The 20,459-nt window shown below is 41.1% G+C and overlaps 2 protein-coding genes across 3 annotated transcripts; both read left to right on the top strand.

The window, feature by feature from the left end:
• Positions 1-5,128, top strand: LOC115684690 (protein PIGMENT DEFECTIVE 338, chloroplastic). Of its 2 annotated transcripts, XM_030609535.2 has the most exons (8): positions 1-954; positions 1,333-1,407; positions 1,556-1,627; positions 2,912-2,992; positions 3,073-3,170; positions 4,028-4,153; positions 4,653-4,701; positions 4,821-5,128. In XM_030609535.2, the coding sequence occupies exons 1-8, from the start codon at positions 58-60 to the stop codon at positions 4,986-4,988; spliced, it is 1,566 nt and encodes a 521-aa protein (XP_030465395.2). In that variant the 5' UTR covers positions 1-57; the 3' UTR covers positions 4,989-5,128. The 2 variants fall into 2 exon arrangements, with proteins under 2 accessions (XP_030465395.2, XP_056164717.1); XM_056308742.1 differs by lacking the exon at positions 4,653-4,701 and having other exon boundaries at positions 4,821-4,956.
• Positions 5,129-12,114: 6,986 nt separating this feature from the next.
• Positions 12,115-16,533, top strand: LOC115684656 (LRR receptor-like serine/threonine-protein kinase RGI5). Its single transcript, XM_030609485.2, has 2 exons — positions 12,115-15,631; positions 15,943-16,533. The coding sequence occupies exons 1-2, from the start codon at positions 12,757-12,759 to the stop codon at positions 16,323-16,325; spliced, it is 3,258 nt and encodes a 1,085-aa protein (XP_030465345.1). The 5' UTR covers positions 12,115-12,756; the 3' UTR covers positions 16,326-16,533.
• The last annotated feature ends 3,926 nt before the right edge of the window (positions 16,534-20,459 follow it).

Here is a 20,459-nt window from a genome sequence, read left to right as displayed (position 1 = left end):
GAGCGAGCGAGCAAGACGCAGCGCTCTCTGCTCATGAAGCTGCTTGGGTAAGCGAAGATGCAAACGCTCCTTCAACCTTGCAACTCCATATCATCTCCATCTTCAACCCTTCCCATCCTCAACAATTTCCCTCCTTCTCTCTTCGCAGTCCAAGCTCGGCGCTTCCCTTCTTCCTACCCCCTTCGCGATTCTTGCTCTTCTCTCTCGCCGCTCTCGTCCCCGAACTTCTTCGCGAACCTTTCTTCTTCGCATAGGACCACCCATGTCGCCCTTTACTCTCAAAACGACATCTTTGATGGTTTCTCCATAACCCAATTGCCTCGGAAGCCCGAGAACGAAGAGCTCGAGTTGCGGAACAAGCCCTCCCCGCCGCTTTACGTGGACGATGGCTCTGCTGCGGAAACGGAAACGAACGAACCCGCCGGTGGGTCCGGCGAAGATGAGGCCCTGGCTCCGTTCTTGAAGTTCTTTAAGAATAAGGAAGATCCGTCGGATGGCGAGGGTGATGAGAGAGGTGTAGTAGTAGAGGTTCTTGATGAGCATAGCGGAAGTGAGAGTGTAGATGAGAAGGTTAGCGTTGAGTATTACGAGCCGAAGCAGGGTGATTTTGTGGTCGGGGTTGTGGTATCGGGTAATGAGAATAGGCTCGATGTCAACGTGGGGGCCGATTTGCTGGGCACAATGTTGACGAAGGAGGTGTTGCCTTTGTACGAGAAAGAGATGGATCATTTGCTGTGCGACTTGAAGAATGATGCGGAGGCTTTTATGGCTCGCGGGAAGATGGGAATTGTAAAGTATGATGAGGCGATGAGCGCAGGTCCGGGGCCAGGTAGGCCGGTGGTGGAGACGGGAACGGTGTTGTTTGCCGAGGTGCTTGGGCGCACACTTAGTGGAAGGCCTTTGCTTTCGACTCGGCGGCTTTTTAGGAGGATTGCCTGGCATCGAGTGAGGCAGGTTCTTCTCTCACTTTGTTTGCCCATTCTAGCCGGTAGAATTGGTTTAAGATCGATACTGATATTATGTGGTGTATTTTACTTGGCTTCGATAGAAAGTTGCAATTTTTTAGCTGTGTATAGTGTGTGAGGTACTATGTAGAGTTTGAACTTGACTTGGAATAATTGCCTGTTGAGTGAATTAGAAGTGGTGATGCATTACCTTCTCCTTTGTATGAGGGAAGGAAACAGAAATCTATTATTCAATTCCTTGGTTTCTTAAGAAGTATTTGGGGTTGAGGTGTCATTTATTAGATCCTAGGGTACTAACTCTGTACCTATTCTCTTGGTGGAAAATCTTGAAATCCTTTTTATGAGATTCTACTGTTTCTCTGATCAGATAAAGCAACTGAACGAGCCTCTAGAGGTCAAAATTACAGAGTGGAACACAGGGGGACTTCTCACAAGAATTGAGGTTAGGCTGTTATTTGGTTGACTGATGTTGTGCTGGTATCTGCATCTATATGTATTCATCATACGTTGGATGCATATGCCAATCCTAATTAAATCTTGTTAATATCTTCTCTAGATCATTGCTGATAAGTTTTTGTTTTTCGTTGAAGGGGTTGCGAGCTTTCCTTCCTAAAGCAGAGTTGCTTAATAGAGTGAACAATTTCACTGAGTTGAAAGAAAATGTAAGTCCAAATTGGCCACTGAATATGACCTAAGTTTATCCTTTTGCCCCTTTGTGTTCTCTTTTTATGCACTCGTTATTTTTACAACCAAGATTCACTTGATCGTTCTATTGCATGGAACAGCAGAGGGACTTGGTACTTGATGGTGTTTTTGCCCCTTCCAAAGCTTTTTTTCTGGTCAATTTGCATTTAATTGTCCTACATAGAACTTTAAGACTTAGGAAATGGATATTCTTGAGAGGAAAGAAGTCTATCAAAACCAAATTGACACCCTTCAGATCATGTGTCTCTGCATGCGCAACAGATAATTTTAAGGACTATAAAATTGTATAGAGTGGTCGGACTCAGGTTAATGATTATGAATTGCCTGTGTAGACTGATTCTTTATAACCAGTCCACATCCTTTTGAGTGCCTGCTGGTTCACTTTTTTATTTTTTGCTCTTTGATTTAGGATTTTGTTAAAAGGAATGTTCAAGAAATTGTAAATCCGAAACACAAAAAAATGATATAAAAAAAGGGATGACAAGAAAACCCCAATGAAAATAAGACTGACAGCAGGAATTCCGTAAACATCGAAAAGCTCTAAGAACAGCAGAAAAATGAGGCTCAAAGTCAAATCCTTTATAAGATCTTTTAAAAGTTATAATTTTTCTAGTGAGATGGACACTTCCGACGATTCTGTAATTGGAAAACTTATTCAGATCTGATGGCTGGCCTCGTATAGAGTAGTTCCACGTGGTTGGAGTCAGCAGTTGACTTCCTTACTACATGAATAGTATCAGAGGAAGTTTCTGCATGTTGTTCATTGTTCCCACTAATTAATTTGTCCAGTCAAAGTGAGCTACCTTCAGTTTGTATTCAATGCATAATTGAAATTTCCGTTACTGCTGCATTTTTTCTTAATTGCTCTAGCAGTGGAAAAGAGTACAGTACAGGGATGTGCCAAATTTGTTTTATTAGGTTTTGGGTCAATTGGATGACTGGCAAGGAAGGGGGTAGCTGACAATCTAGTTAATTTCTCTTCTTCCTTGCTATTCAAGCCCAACTGTGGTGTTTAAGTGAAACAATATCGATTCTTCATGGTCACTATGGGACAGCCATGTCATTGCCCTTGCCAATGCCAATGCCACTGTTGAGCTAAGCTATAGGGGATGCTCTAAACTTAAAGCAGTCAACACATTTATTTTAGCATTGTTTCCAAGTGTTGGTTTCTATAGTGAATTTTTGCCCGTAGAACCTACCAAGTACATACTTCTTCGTGTAAATGGTTTCTTGATTTATAGGTGGGCCGCCGAATAAAAGTGTTGATTTCAAGGATGGACGAGGATAAGAATGACTTGATTTTGAGTGAGAAAGATGCATGGGTGAGTTTTTGCCTAGCATTTTCTGCTGCTCTTTCCATGTTTTGTCTGAACTTCCCTTCATATTTATGTGTTACCTGTAGGAGATGCTGCACCTACAAGAGGGGACACTTCTTGATGGAACTGTAAAGAAAATTTTACCTTATGGAGCTCAGATAAGGATCGGTGACACTAATAGAAGGTGAGATGCAATTCCTTAAGTTTGAAAGTGATCTCAGAGGGTAACAAAAGCTTTTATTCTTTTCTCAAACATGCCGTCGCTATGTTGACCTCAAATAGATATGGTGGCATGAGGCGTGGAAATTAATAGAAGGATACCTCTTAAATTTCTCCATTATCATACTTGGTGGTTCGTTGGATATAAGAACATTATACTTGTCTGGGAAGCTCCATGGATGTAAAGGATGTAGAACTGCAGAGTTGTTGGTCTTTGTGAAGCCTATCTGTATTGCCAGCACAAGCATGAACAGCTTATTGGGAAAACTACCATTACTGCCTTCAATTATATGTAGCAAATATGGCAAAGTCCAGCAATTTGTCGCAAAGTTTATTAATGAGGGAACGCCAGATTCCTAGCTTACCATCCCTTGCTTAATCCTATCTTCCACTTTTCAATCACATGATAATGGTTGAAATTGATACTGATATTACATGCTGTTTGAGCAAAACATATTTAACCCATTAGTCTAGTGACAGGACTAACAGGTGTTTCTGGATTGTTGGTGGCCCGAACACATTTTTCTCTTGCTAGTATACAATCAAAATACAATTTTTCCTTATGCATGTGTTTTCCATTGTAATACTTTGAATAGATAAAAGATATGATAGAAAGGACACAAGACTAGCACTAATGAGACTGTACTTGAAAGTTCATCCTCATTTTGTGGAGACCAAAGATCTTTGGGTTCGAACTGTCTAATTTGCTTGCTGATTGTAAAAGCTTAACATGCTAATTCTAATAGCTGGCCTTGAGTGGCTTACTTTCTGGTCAGTCTGTGCTGATGTGCCTGCATTGCCATTACCTTCTGTGTTATCCAGTGGTTTGTTGCATATCTCGAAAATTACTGCTACCCGGATCACTTCTGTCGGCGATGTCCTCTCAGTTGACGAGAAAGTTAAAGTACTGGTTGTGAAGTCAATAATTCCCGATAAAATCTCTCTCAGGTAATTGTGGAAGCAAATATCTTATTATTTTCATTCATTTATGCTTGTCTAGTGCATTGCCACTTAGCCTGTATTCTTGATATTGTGAATGCTTAATGGAGATCATTGACTGATTCATTTACTTCGAACATTTAGTTCTCATAATTGGACAAGCTCTAGTCGAGCTCCTCTCATTTGTGAATAACATCGCCTCTCTTTGGTTATATAACCTTATTTTTAAGTTCAACAAATCGCATTTTTTATGTCGAATTCTCTCTGAGTGAGTTTGAATCGATGAAATTAAATTGCTTCGAGTAAATCTCTTTATAAGCAAAGAAATACTGCTAAAGAATTCTAAGTGATATTTCCTAATCTCCTTCCCCTTGCTTACTTATTAGCTCCATGTCCTTATGGCACTTCACGAAGCTCTCTCAACGCCCTTTTTCTTTCGGGCTAACTGAAAATAACATCATCCAGTCATCGGATATGCCTCTTAACTTCTTGCATTTGTTGATTTCAGCATTGTGGACCTTGAAAGCAAGCCTGGTCTATTTATATCAAACAAAGAGGTAGTGATATCATTGTGGGTGATGTTTCCTTGGCGCCGTGTCATCACGGTTGCATACATTAAGCACGAGACGTTAACTAACATGTTTTCTCCCTTCCGCTTAATACTTGGTCTGTTCAGAAAGTATTTTCCGAGGCAGAAATGATGGCGAAGAAATACAGGGAGAAGCTGCCTGCCGTAATTAGAGCTCCCAAGTCAGAGGCCTCTGCGACCGTCCAGGTACCTTTGGATAGCGAAGCTTCACTTTATGCAAATTGGAAGTGGTTCAAATTTGACAGTGAGCAATAACACGAGTAAGTCACAACCTCGATATGTTGCTACGTAGCCTCACTCGATAGGATTCAAGATTTTCTGTAGCTTTTTCTTTCCTGCGAGATAGTGTATTTATTTATTGCGATTATGAAATCAATAGCCATTTTTTTCTCTAATTCAAATTCACGTGTTATTTTGGGCATAATGTATCTTAATATTTTCTTCTTCAACATAATGTATTTTGCTACCCGAAACAGTACTATTATTTTCTTGGGTCTCGGATCAGAACAAAGTGTTTCGAGTTTGTGTGAGCTTAGGGCGAAATCTTTTATGCTGCATATCTGGGGCTAATGAGTGTCTGGAAAACAAGCCCCGAGCTGCTATGGTTGGCTCGGAACCTTTTCGCGGCACCACATGAGGCTGAAAGTGTCGCCCTGAGCCCTGTCGAGAATTGATTCTTCTGTCGGCGGTATGTGCAACATGATCGCGGCGGGATGAAGGCATACAGGATTTCAGTTTTGCACCCTTTTTTCTGAATCAAAATGAGAACCTCTCCGAACAGAGCAAAGTCCTTTTGAAGTCCCCTTTTCCTCAATACACAAATGACCACGATGAATACTGATGAATGCCTGGCCATGATTGACCTCGCAATTCAAGGATGGGTATGGCGGGGTTTTGTCTGTCGCCTTCCTGTTTCTTGTCCCGTTATTAATGAGTTGGGGGATTTGTCAACTTGTGTAAGGCAATCCGAGTGAAGTCTATGCTACATACATGTACCCTGTGGCTAGGGTTTGGGGCTCCAGAAAATTTTTTTGATGAAAAAGGGTCAAGAAAGTGGCCCTAAAGTCTGTGTACTTAGGTTTTAAAACACTAATCCATCGCTCCCCTTTTCCTTCCAATTCTTTATTTTTTGGCTTTGTGGGCACTAAACAATCAGGCATTCAAGTAAATTATGTTAATTTAAACCAGAAGCCCTCTAAATGAAAGTACAGAAATAGCAATAGGCTCCACAGTCTACGCCTTTCACATGCCTAATGCCATAGACTCATAGAGTTCGAGCTTCTTTAATTCGCAAGAGAACCTCCTTCGTCCTCGATCAAAACACCCATCAATTTATCTTACGTCGAATGCATGTTCAAAGGTCATAATAAATATGTTAAAAGATCAAACACCTCCTTCATCCCCGATCAAGTACCTTAGTATTGGAGATATCGTGTCGGTATAACGCGCGATATCACCTTCTCATAAAACTTATTTTCCCTTGCACAACATAAGGCCGTGCTTTGCTAATAAAGCAAGCGCGATTGTGATCAATTTGAATTCTTGAAAAAACGAAAGTACATGAGATCTGAATTTAGGAGCAGCTACATCAAAACCCGGAAAAAAAGAAAGATGAAAAATATAACAGTGTCTCGTTGTAAATGCAAATTGCTGTGGGCTGGTCAATCTTCAGCACACACATGTATACGAAATTCAGGAGAATTGGAATTGCTTGTATCTCAAGAAATTGCCCCGCATTACTTTATCATTAACAACGCAATTAAGTATAGAGACTATAATAATTGAATGTCCCCTTGTGTAGAGCCACTGCGGAGTGCAGACCTATGTCCATTTCTCTTTATATTTTTTTGGGGTTTAGGCTCAGGTATAGTGATAAAACCCTCCTTTCTTTTTATGTAAAATTCATATTATTTTCACTCAAAATCTTAGGTGTCTGAAAAACCATATAATAAAACAAAATCGCTATGCATAACATAGGCTTAACAACATAAAAATCGAATTATAAACCCATTTGTGCGGCCTCTTCAAACCCTCCAAAATATTGGTACGCGCTCACTAATGACAAGCCCGCCGCACACAGGCATTCAAAAAGCAGCATACTGTTAAAATTTGAAACACTAAATACATACATACATACGTATAATATATATTATATACATGTAAGTGTAAGATATTGTATAGGAAAAGATTAGCTGGATCCCAAATATTGCAGAAAATGAGCGGCGCATTAACGTAATGCATGGGACACTGCGGAGTTTCTTGCACCTTAATCGTCGAAAAGCTCGACCGAGCTTTGAGTTGGTCTGTCCTATCCTGTGCTTTGATTAATCTACACATCTCTTGAAAGGTACCCACAGTATCATGAGCTTTAAATAACTATTATGTGGATATAATCGTATGTGTATATTATAATGTTAATTTCTTAGAAGTTGATGACCCATTTTTAGGGTACTTTTAAAAAAAAAATGTGGCTGGATATGCGACCACATTACGTTACTGCTTCCCAACCATTTAGTCAAAGGGGTTGGAATTAAATGGTTCACTTATCTTGGTGATGATCCTGCAAATTTGGGGTCTTTAATTGAAGTAAACCCTATCATGTTGGTGGCCATTGAGTGAATTAGAAGTTTTGTGGTTGGTGTCCAATGAAAAAGTGTCTGGGTGTATTTTAGCCCTCTTTTAACCACGAAACGACTGCCTCTACTGTCAATTTTTTCTTTTGAGTGACTAGAAAATTCACTTCAAATAAGCGAACTCCAAACCCGCGAGTATATAAAAGTGAGCTGAAGTCTGAGTGAATGGCCCAAATAGAGATTGTTTGAACCAGTAGTATGGAGAATCATATTTACGTAAGTATCGATTCTTTTTCACTAAATCAATCTCGTGGGGTCACATATATGAACACGTAGGTGCTCGCTCACCAAAATAGGTGTTTTTGGCTCTTAGCCCGGGAGGTAGCCACTGATGTGTCAACATTAGGAGATGAATTAACCCCTTGAATCTTGATTTTGAACGAATTAGAATAGTAATCTTGCATGAATTTCAAGATAGTTATTGGATAATATATAAGTCCAACAACGTTTCTTTAGGGTGTGAGCCAAGCAAATCATTTGAATGAGTTTTTCTATAACTATAAACTGCTACTTGTAGATCGCATCTTGCGATTTTGCTTTTTGCCTGTTTTTTTTAAAGCTGAGATTGCTGATCCGGGAGTTGCAATCCTTGTAAAAGCATTCATCTCATTATAACATAGAAAAGTCTTCATCAATTTCCTGTTTGGATATAAACTTGAAGTCTTTGACATTTTCTTAAGACTTCAGAAATGAACAGCATGCATAAGTTGACCATATATTATATAACTATATACAAGTCACCATATTTTCTCACAGCTTATAAAGTTGGCTCACTTCATTTCACCAATTTACATGTTAAAAAAATTTGATCAGAAGACATTTCTTCACAACTTAAATATTACTAAAAGATGCTGCAACCTTAATAAATAACTGATAATATTTGTTAATTAGTTTATGATGGAATCCAAGGTTTGGCCTTTGAGGGGGACTTCACCTGCGTATATTTGGGACTCACACGCATACGATAAATAATAGAATCAAAACAACCGTATATGTTAGACAAAAGAAACTAATATTCTTACTTAAAAAAATTAGCTCATGCTATTTTCACAACCTAAATAGCTTCTTCTGAGTAACTATTGTAACATTAGTTTACATATTAAAAGTTGTAAAATGATTGTGGACGAAGCTAGTTTTTTTATGCATTTATTATTATCCCAAAAATATGTATAAACTAGTTGAATGAACAATATTTATCGTGGCGAAACCCTTTCCACAATTACACGAGGAAGTGAACACATGTGCTTGAGCGGCATTTATTTCACACTTGTAGGTTGATCCATGTGAATCGAGCCTCTAAAAGGGATATCTAAGTTATGTACTTTCGATATGGATCTTTACTCAAGTGATAACTTCACAAACTCTCCCGCTTGACGTACAAGACTACGGTTTCTTCACGCGGAGAAAATTTCCTTCATATGCTAGAACCACTAAGATTCAGCTACAAAATTAGTTGATTAATGTATTGACGTAGTAGTACCTAACTTACTGTTATAAATCAATTTAACTTCCAACATGAGTCAGTTCTCTGTAAAATTCCTACTTTGCTGTTATGGGTTAATTTAACTCTTAAACATCACCCATCTCTATTCATAAGTTCCTCCCCGTCTTTACATGCTACAGCTTCGGAGAATATTTACCAAAAAGAACGAGCGACCACATAAGTTCACATGCAGAGACCTTCAATATTTCTTTTCCCATAAGTCTAATATATGTGTCTCGTGCGGCTGAATTGTTAGCACGCAGTCAAAAGCCTAAACCCCTAATCGGGACCTGTGCCCTAATATAATCCTTAAAACCTCTCTCTCTCTCTCTCTCTCTCATGTGACTGTAGAAATTTTTTATTTTGTTAAATGTTTTGCTCTTTAGCTCCACTCCCAAAACAAACCCACCACCTCTTCCTCGGAAACCAAATCGCAAAACCCATCACACTTTAATTTCACCAGCTTACACCCATAAAAAGACAATGAAAACCAGAAAATTTTTAACAGAGCACAAATTTTTTACCACACCCCAATGAGACCTTCCCTCTACATCCACGCCCAGCTATATTAAAAAAAACCCTAGCTTTATGCATTGTGAGGCAGGCCACGTTAGTAGGGCAAGCATTTCTTTATTGCATTCGACATGCATCATTATCTAATGCAATTGTATAATGATTCCGTGGGAAAAAGACATTGAACTGAGAGTTGCTGCTGCTGGTGCTGCTTTCATTTTAACCCTTTTATTTTTCACCACCTTTCACAATCTCCTAAGTTTGCCTCACCCTCTTATTATCACCAAAGTTTCATTTTCTTATTCTTTTTTTTGGGCCTTCTCTTCCCTAGGAGCTAGGCTCTGCCATTTTCTCCACGATCTCCCATATGGTGTCTCTGAAATTTTTGATCCCATCCGTACCTGTTTGCTAACAAAAACCCAAAAAATATAATTAACCTACTCCATCTTGTGCTCGGTTCTTGCTTTGAGTTAAAAACCCTAATTTGGTAATCACTGTGCATGAAATTTCCCCCCATTAATTGTACATACACGGTACGTTTTTATTAATGAGGCATCGTACTTGGTTTGTTACAAAACTCAAGCGAATGCTAAAAGATTTTGTTGAGCCGTGCGCCTTCAAATGAGTATCATAAGGGATTGTGAACTTTGGTGGGAGTAAAAAGATAAGAAGGCAGCAAAAATTGTCGCATATGATGTTAGATGGTGCCCATTGTATATTTAATTACGCGATTAGTTTTCTAGGTTTTGTTACCTACTCAAATGAGAAAGAGGAATTCTATGTGCTTTTCCAATATGACATCGCTCTTTGCCCAAATCGATCATCGCTTGCTCCCCATTTTAGAGAAAGGAAGACTTAGAAAGCTATGCTCATACATGGTGACTAGTAGAGGTAAACTTACAAATCGCCATGCTTTGATATCACCTTAAATTTCTCCTATTTAATGCATTTTTCTCGAGAAGTAATAATCTCTAAATGTTAAGATATTTGACAACCAATAGACCCGAACTATTTAAAAAAACCCGTGGGTGAGTCATATTGCGATGGATTATGTATCTGTCTTTTTACCTATGACTATTATGTAGACGTTGGAACTTAAAATGTATTACACCGCAATCACTTGAAATTATTTAAAAGCTGATAGTCGTAATTTCCTGTAAATTCTACTCATCATGTATTTATTCAACTTCATGCAAAAAAAACAAAGAATTCATTCATTTTTACACTCTACCAAGAAAATTACAAGAGTCATATTGTTAAATATAATTAACTGGCAACATATAAATTAACAAGAAGATAGTTGCGAAATGAATCACAGCTTTATTAACATCTAGATCTTTACCTATTTGACTTTCTAATTCACCGGAAAGCTCTTTTTGTCTACTGTCAACAGTCTTGTCCATGGAATCAATTAAAAAGTTTAGAGATAAATTATACGTTTCTGGTAAAGCTCTATCATGCTAATCGAAGGGTTTAGTATTCAATTGCATTATGTATATAAAGATTAAGACCTTCGACTCCATATCGAGAATAAGTGCATAAGCTTCCTTTCTCTTAAATGATCAACCGATAGAACTAAATGTTAGATCATGTCTTATCTCTATATTGACTTGATGAAGAATAAACTTCATTTAAATTGTATTGCAAAACCCCCGGCAGTAAAAGAAAATGGAATGGAAAAAACAATCCCCATATTCTAACCTCAACAGAGACACAAACGAAATAGCTAGGGGACTTAATTAGGGAGAAGCTGCTAAGGGTGCGCATGGCAACGATTTAGTGCACGGAAATAGATTTTGCTCACAAATTATTCTTTTTTATTCCATGCTCGGAAACAATTTCTAAGCATTTGAAAACGTTTGGTAATTGTCTAAAATTTATATTCTTATAATAGAAAAAAAACAGAAATGCGTTTGGTAACTACACAAAATTTCATTTTATTAATAATATCTTAATAATATTTTAAATTTTTTAATATTTCTTTCTTTCTTTCTTTCCTTTCTCTTCCCTTCCTTGGCCATGGCCAGCGCTGGCAACCAGCCACAGGCCAGGGCCGGCGAGGGCGTCACGGCCCTTGCCACCGGCCTCGCCGGTGGCGATGGCAATGGCGAGGTCGGGCCTCGCCCAGCCAAGGTGAGGCCGACCTCGCCATCGCCACCCAGGTCCATCGCCTGGGTGGCGATGGCGAGGTCGGCCTTGCCTGGGCTAGGCGAGGTCGGCCTCGCCGAATCTAGATGAGGCCTCGCCGTCGCGACTGCGAGCCGCCCTCGCCAGCCCTGGCATGTGGCCGGCGGCAAGCCGGGAAGAAGAAAAACAGCAGACTAAAAAAAAGAAGAAAACCAAGAAGAATCAGAAATAAAAAAATTGTTCCAAAATCAAGAAACTACTTTTTTTTGCTTATTGATTCTGTTCCAAAACTGATTTTGGGAACAATTTTTTGCAAAATTGTGCCCGGATACAAAAAATTTAACAAACGGATTTTTATTCCCAAACTGATTCTTCTGGGAACAAAGAACATAAATTTTTACTATTTGGCAACTTGTCAAACGGGCCCTAAGCAACCGGGTAATTAAGAATCCGAAAACAAAGTGGATTCAAGTGGAAGAATTGGCGCAAAAAAGTGGGGCAGTCTCCTCTTTGAAATTAGTGCACAGGTGATACTTCTCTCTTGAAATATGATATAGATGAGAAGTATAAGGAGCAAGGAAGGGGGAGTTCCTGGTATTTGAACGCCATTCCAAAGTTTCGTTTGTCTCAGCTGCGACTGCAAGCAAAGACGAGAGCTTCTTCTTGAGAACCGGAGCTCCTCCCATTCACAACCCATTCATATCTATACATCGTAGGATTGCATACTCTCTCTTCACTTGCGAACGACTCTTTTCAATGGCCGTCTCAGATGGAGTACACTGAACCCAAGCTCGTTCTGTATTCATCTGTCTTGAAAAGCGCCAACTCTGAATCAAACTTGCCGTTGCTCCGCCGGGCCGTAGAGGAGCTTTTTTCCCGGTAAGCAGAGTGAAAGGGTCTTCTTCTTCATCTTCTCTAACAGCTTGATGACTGCATTTAATTCCATGCTGTAGCACCCATCGATGACTCGAAAGGAGTTTGTTTTTTTCTTTTCTTGGACCTTCTCTCACATGCATGGTTTCAAAAGCTTTGTGTGAAAGATAAGCATCCACATACACCCACCACAAAATCCTTTCTCACATGGAACTTGTCTCCTAAGAGTGGACTTGCACCGTCATTACTGTGTTGATACTACCGAGAAGAAGAAGAAGCAGAGAGAGAGAGAGAGAGAGAAAGAGAACGAGAAACTGTAATCGCCATTTTTTGATCAAACAGTCACATTCCCTTAATTTCACCACCACCTCAAAGGCCACATTTCGACTCTTCCATGGCCAAAAGGAGCCATTTTGACACCAACCCTTTATTCCTCGAGGCCTTCTTCTTCTTCATTTGGTTCTCTAGCTCCAAAACCCTAGTCACTTCTCTTTCTTCTGATGGCCAAGCCCTTCTCTCTCTCCTCACTGCTTTGGGCTCTTCTTCTTCCTCTTCATCTCCAGTCCTTTCCACATGGAATCCATCAAGCCAGACTCCATGTTCATGGCAAGGTGTCACTTGCTCTCCTCAGGATAGAGTTATCTCTCTGTCTCTGCCCAATACTTTCCTCAATCTCTCCTCTCTGCCTCAAGATATATCATCTCTCTCATCCCTTCAACTCCTCAATCTCTCCTCGACCAACATTTCAGGAACAATCCCTCCTTCTCTTGGCTTGCTCTCGCACCTTAGGCTTCTTGACCTCTCTTCCAACTCTCTCTCTAGCCCAATACCCCCTGAGCTTGGCAAGCTCTCTTCACTTGAGTTCCTTTTCTTGAACTCCAACAAGCTCACTGGCATTATCCCTTCACAGCTCTCTACCCTTACTGCACTGCAAGTGCTCTGTATCCAAGACAATCTCCTCAATGGGTCAATACCATCCCAGTTAGGCTCTTTGGTTTCTCTCCAGCAGTTCAGAATTGGTGGGAACCCATATTTAACAGGGGAGATTCCAGCGCAGTTGGGGCTACTCACCAATTTGACCACCTTTGGTGCTGCTGCTACTGGCCTCTCTGGTGTGATACCTCCCACATTTGGGAACTTGGTAAATCTCCAAACTTTGGCACTTTATGATAGTGATGTGTTTGGTCCGATCCCTCCCGAGCTCGGGTCGTGTTCCGGGCTCACGAATTTGTATCTGCACATGAACAAGCTCACTGGTCCAATCCCTCCCCAACTGGGCAAGTTGCAGAAGCTCACCAGCTTGCTTTTGTGGGGGAATGGGCTAACTGGGCCTATACCGGCTCAACTTTCGAATTGCTCGTCGCTTGTTGTCCTTGATGTCTCAGCCAATGATCTCTCCGGTGAAATCCCCGGTGATTTGGGGAAGTTGATAGTTCTTGAACAGCTTCACTTGTCTGATAATGCGTTCACAGGTTCAATCCCCTGGCAGTTGAGCAACTGCACAAGCCTGACTGCGCTTCAGCTTGATAAGAACCAATTGTCAGGCAACATTCCGTGGCAAGTCGGCAACTTGAAGTTCTTGCAGAGTTTTTTCTTGTGGGGAAATTCAGTTTCTGGAACGATACCATCCGCTTTTGGTAACTGCACCGAGCTTTATGCACTCGATCTTTCGAGAAATAAGCTCACTGGTTCTATCCCAGAAGAGATTTTCAGTTTGAAGAAGCTGAGCAAGCTTTTACTATTAGGAAATTCGCTAACAGGAGGGTTGCCACCAAACCTAGCAAAGTGTCAGTCACTGGTGAGGTTGAGGCTTGGAGAAAACCAGCTTTCGGGTCGCATTCCAAAAGAAATTGGACAGTTGCAGAACCTTGTGTTTCTCGACTTGTACATGAACCATTTCTCTGGCGGGCTTCCTCAGGAGATGGCCAATATCACAGTTCTTGAGTTGTTGGATGTGCACAGCAATCACATAACTGGAGTAATTCCTCCTCAGTTAGGGGAGTTAGTAAACTTAGAGCAGCTTGATCTCAGCCAGAACAGCTTCACCGGCGAAATACCTTCGAGCTTCGGAAACTTGAGTTACTTGAATAAGCTCATTGCCAACAATAATTTGCTCACAGGGTCGATCCCGAAATCAATCAGAAATTTGCAGAAACTGACTCTGCTTGATCTGAGCTTTAATAGCTTCACAGGTACAATCCCACCTGAGATCGGTTATATCACGAGCCTTACTATTGGTTTGGACTTGAGCTCGAATGGGTTGACCGGAGAACTTCCTGAGTCAATGGCTGGGTTGACCCAACTGCAATCGCTTGATCTGTCACGAAATATGCTGTCTGGTAAAATTGCCGTCTTGAGTTACATGACCAGTCTTACTACCCTAAATATTTCCTGTAACAATTTTTCTGGTCCAATACCAATAACCCCATTCTTCAGAACTTTGTCAGGAAGTTCCTACCTAGAAAACCATAACCTTTGCCAATCAATGGACGGATCGACTTGTTCCACTGGCCTCTTTCGCAGAAATGGGTTAAAATCAGCTACAACCGTAGCTTTGATTACTGTCATACTAGCTATATTGACTGTAGCGCTCCTTGCTTCGTGGATCTTGGTGACTCGAAATAATCGATACATGGTTGAAAAATCTTTAGGGATGTTGGCCTCATCGTCGGGTGCAGAGGACTTCTCCTTTCCATGGACTTTCATACCATTCCAAAAGCTCAACTTTACCATGGATAATATCTTGGAGTGCCTACGAGAGGAGAATGTTATTGGCAAAGGATGCTCGGGAGTTGTGTATAAGGCGGAAATGCCAAACGGGGAAATAATTGCAGTGAAGAAGCTCTGGAAAACAAAACACGACGAGGAGCTGGCAGTGGATTCTTTCGCTGCGGAAATTCAAATTCTGGGGCACATTCGGCATCGGAACATCGTGAAGCTCCTGGGATATTGTTCTAATAAGAGCGTGAAGCTCTTGCTTTACAATTACATATCCAATGGTAATCTGAGGCAGCTTCTCCAGGGAAATAGGAACTTGGATTGGGAAATTCGTTATAAGATTGCAGTGGGATCTGCACAGGGTCTTGCCTACCTTCATCATGATTGCGCTCCGGCGATACTTCACAGAGATGTCAAGTGCAATAACATACTTCTGGATTCGAAGTTCGAGGCTTATCTCGCAGATTTCGGCCTGGCTAAAATGATGAATTCTCCAAACTACCGTCACGCGATGTCAAGAGTTGCTGGATCTTATGGCTATATTGCCCCAGGTAACTTCAATACTCATCCACATACATAAATTCCTTCTTGTATATTGGTCGATCTTCCAGGTGCTAATACTAACAATGGCATTTGTACGCATAAGGTTAGAGACTTCAACATGTCTCGATCGATGTTAGGTTCTTGCCACATCAAATTTTGTTCTGACAAGAACTAACTATGTTCGAGTTGTAATTTTTCTTCTCTTATTGGCTCTGGGTCAGTGCTGGGAAAATGTAGAAATCATGCTCCATCGACTCATTTAAAATGTGCGTTCAGTTTTTGAGCAGTATCTAATGGATGTTTCATCATTTCTATGCAGAGTATGGATATACAATGAACATAACGGAGAAGAGTGATGTCTATAGTTATGGAGTGGTCTTGCTTGAAATTTTAAGCGGGCGCAGCGCCGTGGAGTCCCAGGCGGGTGATGGGCTCCACATTGTCGAATGGGTGAAGAAGAAGATGGGAAGTTTCGAACCAGCCGTGACAATCCTCGACACGAAGCTCCAAAGCCTACCGGATCAGATGGTGCAAGAGATGCTTCAGACACTCGGGATCGCGATGTTCTGCGTGAACTCTTCGCCAGCGGAGCGTCCCACCATGAAGGAGGTCGTGGCGCTGCTAATGGAGGTGAAGAGTGTGCCCGAAGAGTGGGGGAAGACCTCTCAACCGCTGATAAAGCCATCGTCGACACAGAGCTAGTTTAGACGTTAATTTTTCTTTCTGTAACTGTTAAAGACATTGGTAATTCGATTCGCCTTTCGACCCCGAGATGCATAAAGCGAGAGTTGTTGAATGAGAAAGACAGGGTAGGATGCTTTAGGCCATGATTTATTAGATTAGAATGGGGTAGTCTTGGGTCTGTACAGTTTTTAGATGCGGCAATGTCATTGATTTTCTTCATCCTTTACTTTTCTTGCCTGTTTCTTCTTCCTTGCTTTAATTTTTATCGTTGGGCTTCTTCATTTTGTTACGGAATGCAGCAGACCATCCAACAGAAAAGAAATTCTCCAGCGTGTCTCGAATTAATGAAGGGTTAATGATCTTGTCATTCCCTCCTGCATTCAAGAATAAAAAGCTGGCTGTGAAAAACGAAAAAGGACACTACATAACTCGTTCAAGAACTGGAAAATAGTAAACCAAAAGCTTGGGATGTTGCTAAACCGGCATTGGCATGAATCAGATTCAATTGCATTAGTCTGCATGTGGACTGGTTTGTTCAGTGGAAGTTTGGCGGGGTTCTTGGTGGAGCTTAAAGCTTGAACTGATCAGCAGACCCAGATGAAGCGTGGGATGGTCCGGTTAGAATGGCGATTGGGAAGCAAAGGAAAAGGCAAGTCCTAGACATGAACACAAGCGAAGTGTGCGGCATGCTGGAGAAAGTGAGGCGGTTCCTCGAGCTGGCTCTCTTTCAAGATCAAGTCCTTCTTTATACGCAGCGCAACTTCCCGCGGCCAGGCCCCGCAAAGAATTCATACACCGCAAGTGTTCTCGATGGCTAACATTCAGCGAGTCCCTTTGGAGCTGCTAATGTGACGGATAAAATCAATTACTAAGATCAATGTGGGCCTTAGGCTTTAATATTTGTAACTTTTGCTTTTGGTCAGGGCATGGTGCAGGGGAGGAGCAGACAGGGACGAGGCAAGAAGCCCATGCCTTCCCTCACCTTTGGTACATGCCCAAAAAAACACTCTTTTGATTTGTCTCCGCATCATGTCCGAGTGTTAAACTCGAGCCGGTCCATGAGATAGCTTTCGATCTCTCTGGTCAAAAAGAGGATCGCACGAGGTGCCCCGGAATCCAGCATGTCATCTCACCAATCTCTCTTTTTGCGACCTGAAGATGACCAACAGGAGCAAAATGAATCATCTCTGCACAATCACGTAGCTGACTACCTGGGACTTCGCTACCTATTAAGGCGCTTGCTGCTTACAATTTCTTCTCCTCCATTGAACCTTAAATCGCACCGTCATCATTTGATGTCCCTTCGCACGAAGACAGCAAGGACTCGAGCGCCGCATGAGCGACCATCGGCGGGCACGTTCACTGAAAACCAGTATCCTTGTCCCAACACTCCTCGTTGTCAGCCCTCTGAACCCCGCGACATGACCTGCTTATCAGCTACAAAAGCTTGAAAAGATTCGAGGGGGCATGCCATGCACTTTCAGGCTTCGTATAGACATCACATGAGCTCCCGCCATGGGGAAGCAGCTTTTGCTTTTTGATTGTTTACCTCAGCTTGTCGCAGAAAGCCACGGGCCTTCCTCGTTTTCCGGTGTCTCTTTGCCTTGGAAATCATGCATCTAAAATTCAGTCCTTGATAAATATGATATGATATTTTGGGTCATCTGAAGGCTCAGAGTTCCTTCCCAACCATTGGCACCCGCCCCTACAGTAGTGTTTCAGGCCTTTCTCCATTCTCTTTTTTGTCTGATCTAGATCCCATCCATTGTTGTGTATACATTCTATGACATATTGTAATGGGTGATTTGGATCCATCTTTTACATAAATTAGTCCGTAATTACTCTACTATCATCTTATATATATAGTACATAATGCAAATCAAAGGCAAAATTCGGTAAAAAAAAATTAACGATAAAGGGGAAAATTACCCGATTAGTCCTAAATTTATTGTATGGTGGCCAATTCAGTTCTAAACTTTTCAATTTTGCCAATTTGGCCCTAAACCTTCTAATGATTTTTCAATATAATCCTTCCGGCGATTTAGGCTAGGGACATGGAGGCACAGTTAAAAACATCGCCCTACGTGGCATAATCGACGTCTTATGTGGAAGAATTTAAGCAAAACGGCATTGTTTTGCATACTTTTTTGAATTTTATGAATTTTTTTATTTTTCATTTTTTTCTTTCTCATTTTTGTTGTTATTTTTCATCTTCCCAAAGCGTTGAAGCTGAATAGCAAAACGACACCCGTAGCCCCTTCTCCAACCACGAAAGCCATCTCTATAGCTTGCTCATACACTAACAGTCGACCATCTCAGCCGGCTAGAGCTAGTCGAGGGCGAGGGTCGCCCATATTGGGCGAGTGCATGCGGGCCCTCGCTTGTGGCTAGCCATTGTTGAGGTCCTAGCGACCCTTGCTGACCCTTCTGGCATGTGAATAGGAAAAAGAAAAGAAAAGAGAAGAATTAAAAATTCATAAAAATAAAAAATTTTAAAAAATTGGAAAAAATCATATATGTTAGCACCGGCCGTACTATGTTGAACAGCCGGCAGTTACGTTAGTGATTTACAGTCAATTTTGTCTGGAAGGGCTACATTGGCAAATTTTCAAAATGTTTAAGACTAATTTTGGCCATATTAAAAAGTTTAGGACTAAATTGACAGCCGTCTATAGGTTTAAGACTTTTTGGATAATTATCTCCATTGTAAGTATATGTTGCATGTATTAAATCAAGATCTTTCATGATATAATTGACAAAAATGCAAAACCCAACCAAACGCATTTTCAAGCCCGGGCGTTCGATCATTGGTGGTCGAACATTCGATGCTTTTGCCATGAATGCTCGACCAAGTTTGAATTCCATTTTTACCAAGTTGGATTGAATAACTTTGTATACACTTCCTCCGATGAACTGGGATGTTTTGCCAATCCCAATAACTATACAGCGTCTAGATAGAAATCGGAGGATGAAGTTTTAGAAAAGCGTCCATTCTGAACCGAGGTTTCATCACCGGGGCAACATTCATCCGTTTAATCTCAGCAGTTTTGCACAGCACCAGGCGATTCATATCCCTTACACTGACGTGCAATTTCCTGGCCTTATCGATAAGTTCAGTGCCTCAGTCGGTTTTGATTGCAATGCGAAACCAAAACAAGTCAGGAAGATATGGGCAGTTCGACGTTGGAAACACATGGATGCAGTCATCCCATAGTTTCTTTAGGTACATAGCGTTTATGTTGGCAGATCTATGCCTTCTTGACATTCGACTAGCGGATTAGGATCAACGTTGCTCTTGCCCGCCTCAAACGATGAGTTCACAACTAAAGTGTTTTATGTTTGTTCTCTTGTGATGTTGGAAACAATAGTTTCGCCAAACCTATGTTAAAACTAACAGTTCCCAATTACCAATGGCGTTTCATCCACCAAAATCAATGCCGCAAAATGCTTTAGGGGAACAAGAAATGGCGACACTGAGCTTTTTCTCACCATATACTACTCTCCAACAATCTCTACTCAGCTCATTCTCACTTCTTCCATATGTATGTGGTTTTCAGTTTTCTACTCATTGAATGGAGGAGCATTCAGAAGTTTTAAGCCAAATGAGAGATGAAAGTAGCTAATAAGTGCAGTCGATTAGAGTATTTTCAGCCAAACGAAGGCCCTCAGAGCACTTCTGGCTAAAAAAGACTTCACTTGATCCCTTTTTGCACTTAAAAGATGCTGGGCAGCAGAGCACAATGCCACACATTCCATATGCATACCATAAGGGGTAAGTTACTAAACAACAAGTTGACATTACATCTCTTGCTATACTTCAGGGAAACTGGAAATCACTCAACAAAAACTACATGCCTCTATTCGACATTGTCATTATCTTGACCAGATGATGCAGAAACACCGCCGATCTAGGGAAAAACTTGAATGGTATTAATTGGGGTCAAATCCTCATTAAGACCAACGGTGAATCAAGTTCGGTTCCTTCCTACTTATCAAAGAGCACGAGAACAGTCGGCTGAACATGACGGGTAAATTTGAAAACACAAGAAAGAGTTCAGAGCACACAGGTCTCTAACATCAAAGAAGACCTTGTCAGATGGTTCTCTCTTCCCGACCCATTCAAGGGGACGAATCCGAGGGTTTGAGTCGAAG

Source organism: Syzygium oleosum, unplaced genomic scaffold (genome assembly GCF_021117445.2).
Source record: "Syzygium oleosum isolate NSW1041296 unplaced genomic scaffold, Sole_v2.1 Sole_v2.02, whole genome shotgun sequence".
Lineage (NCBI taxonomy): Eukaryota > Viridiplantae > Streptophyta > Magnoliopsida > Myrtales > Myrtaceae > Syzygium > Syzygium oleosum.
This window is presented reverse-complemented; position numbering and strand designations above follow the sequence as displayed.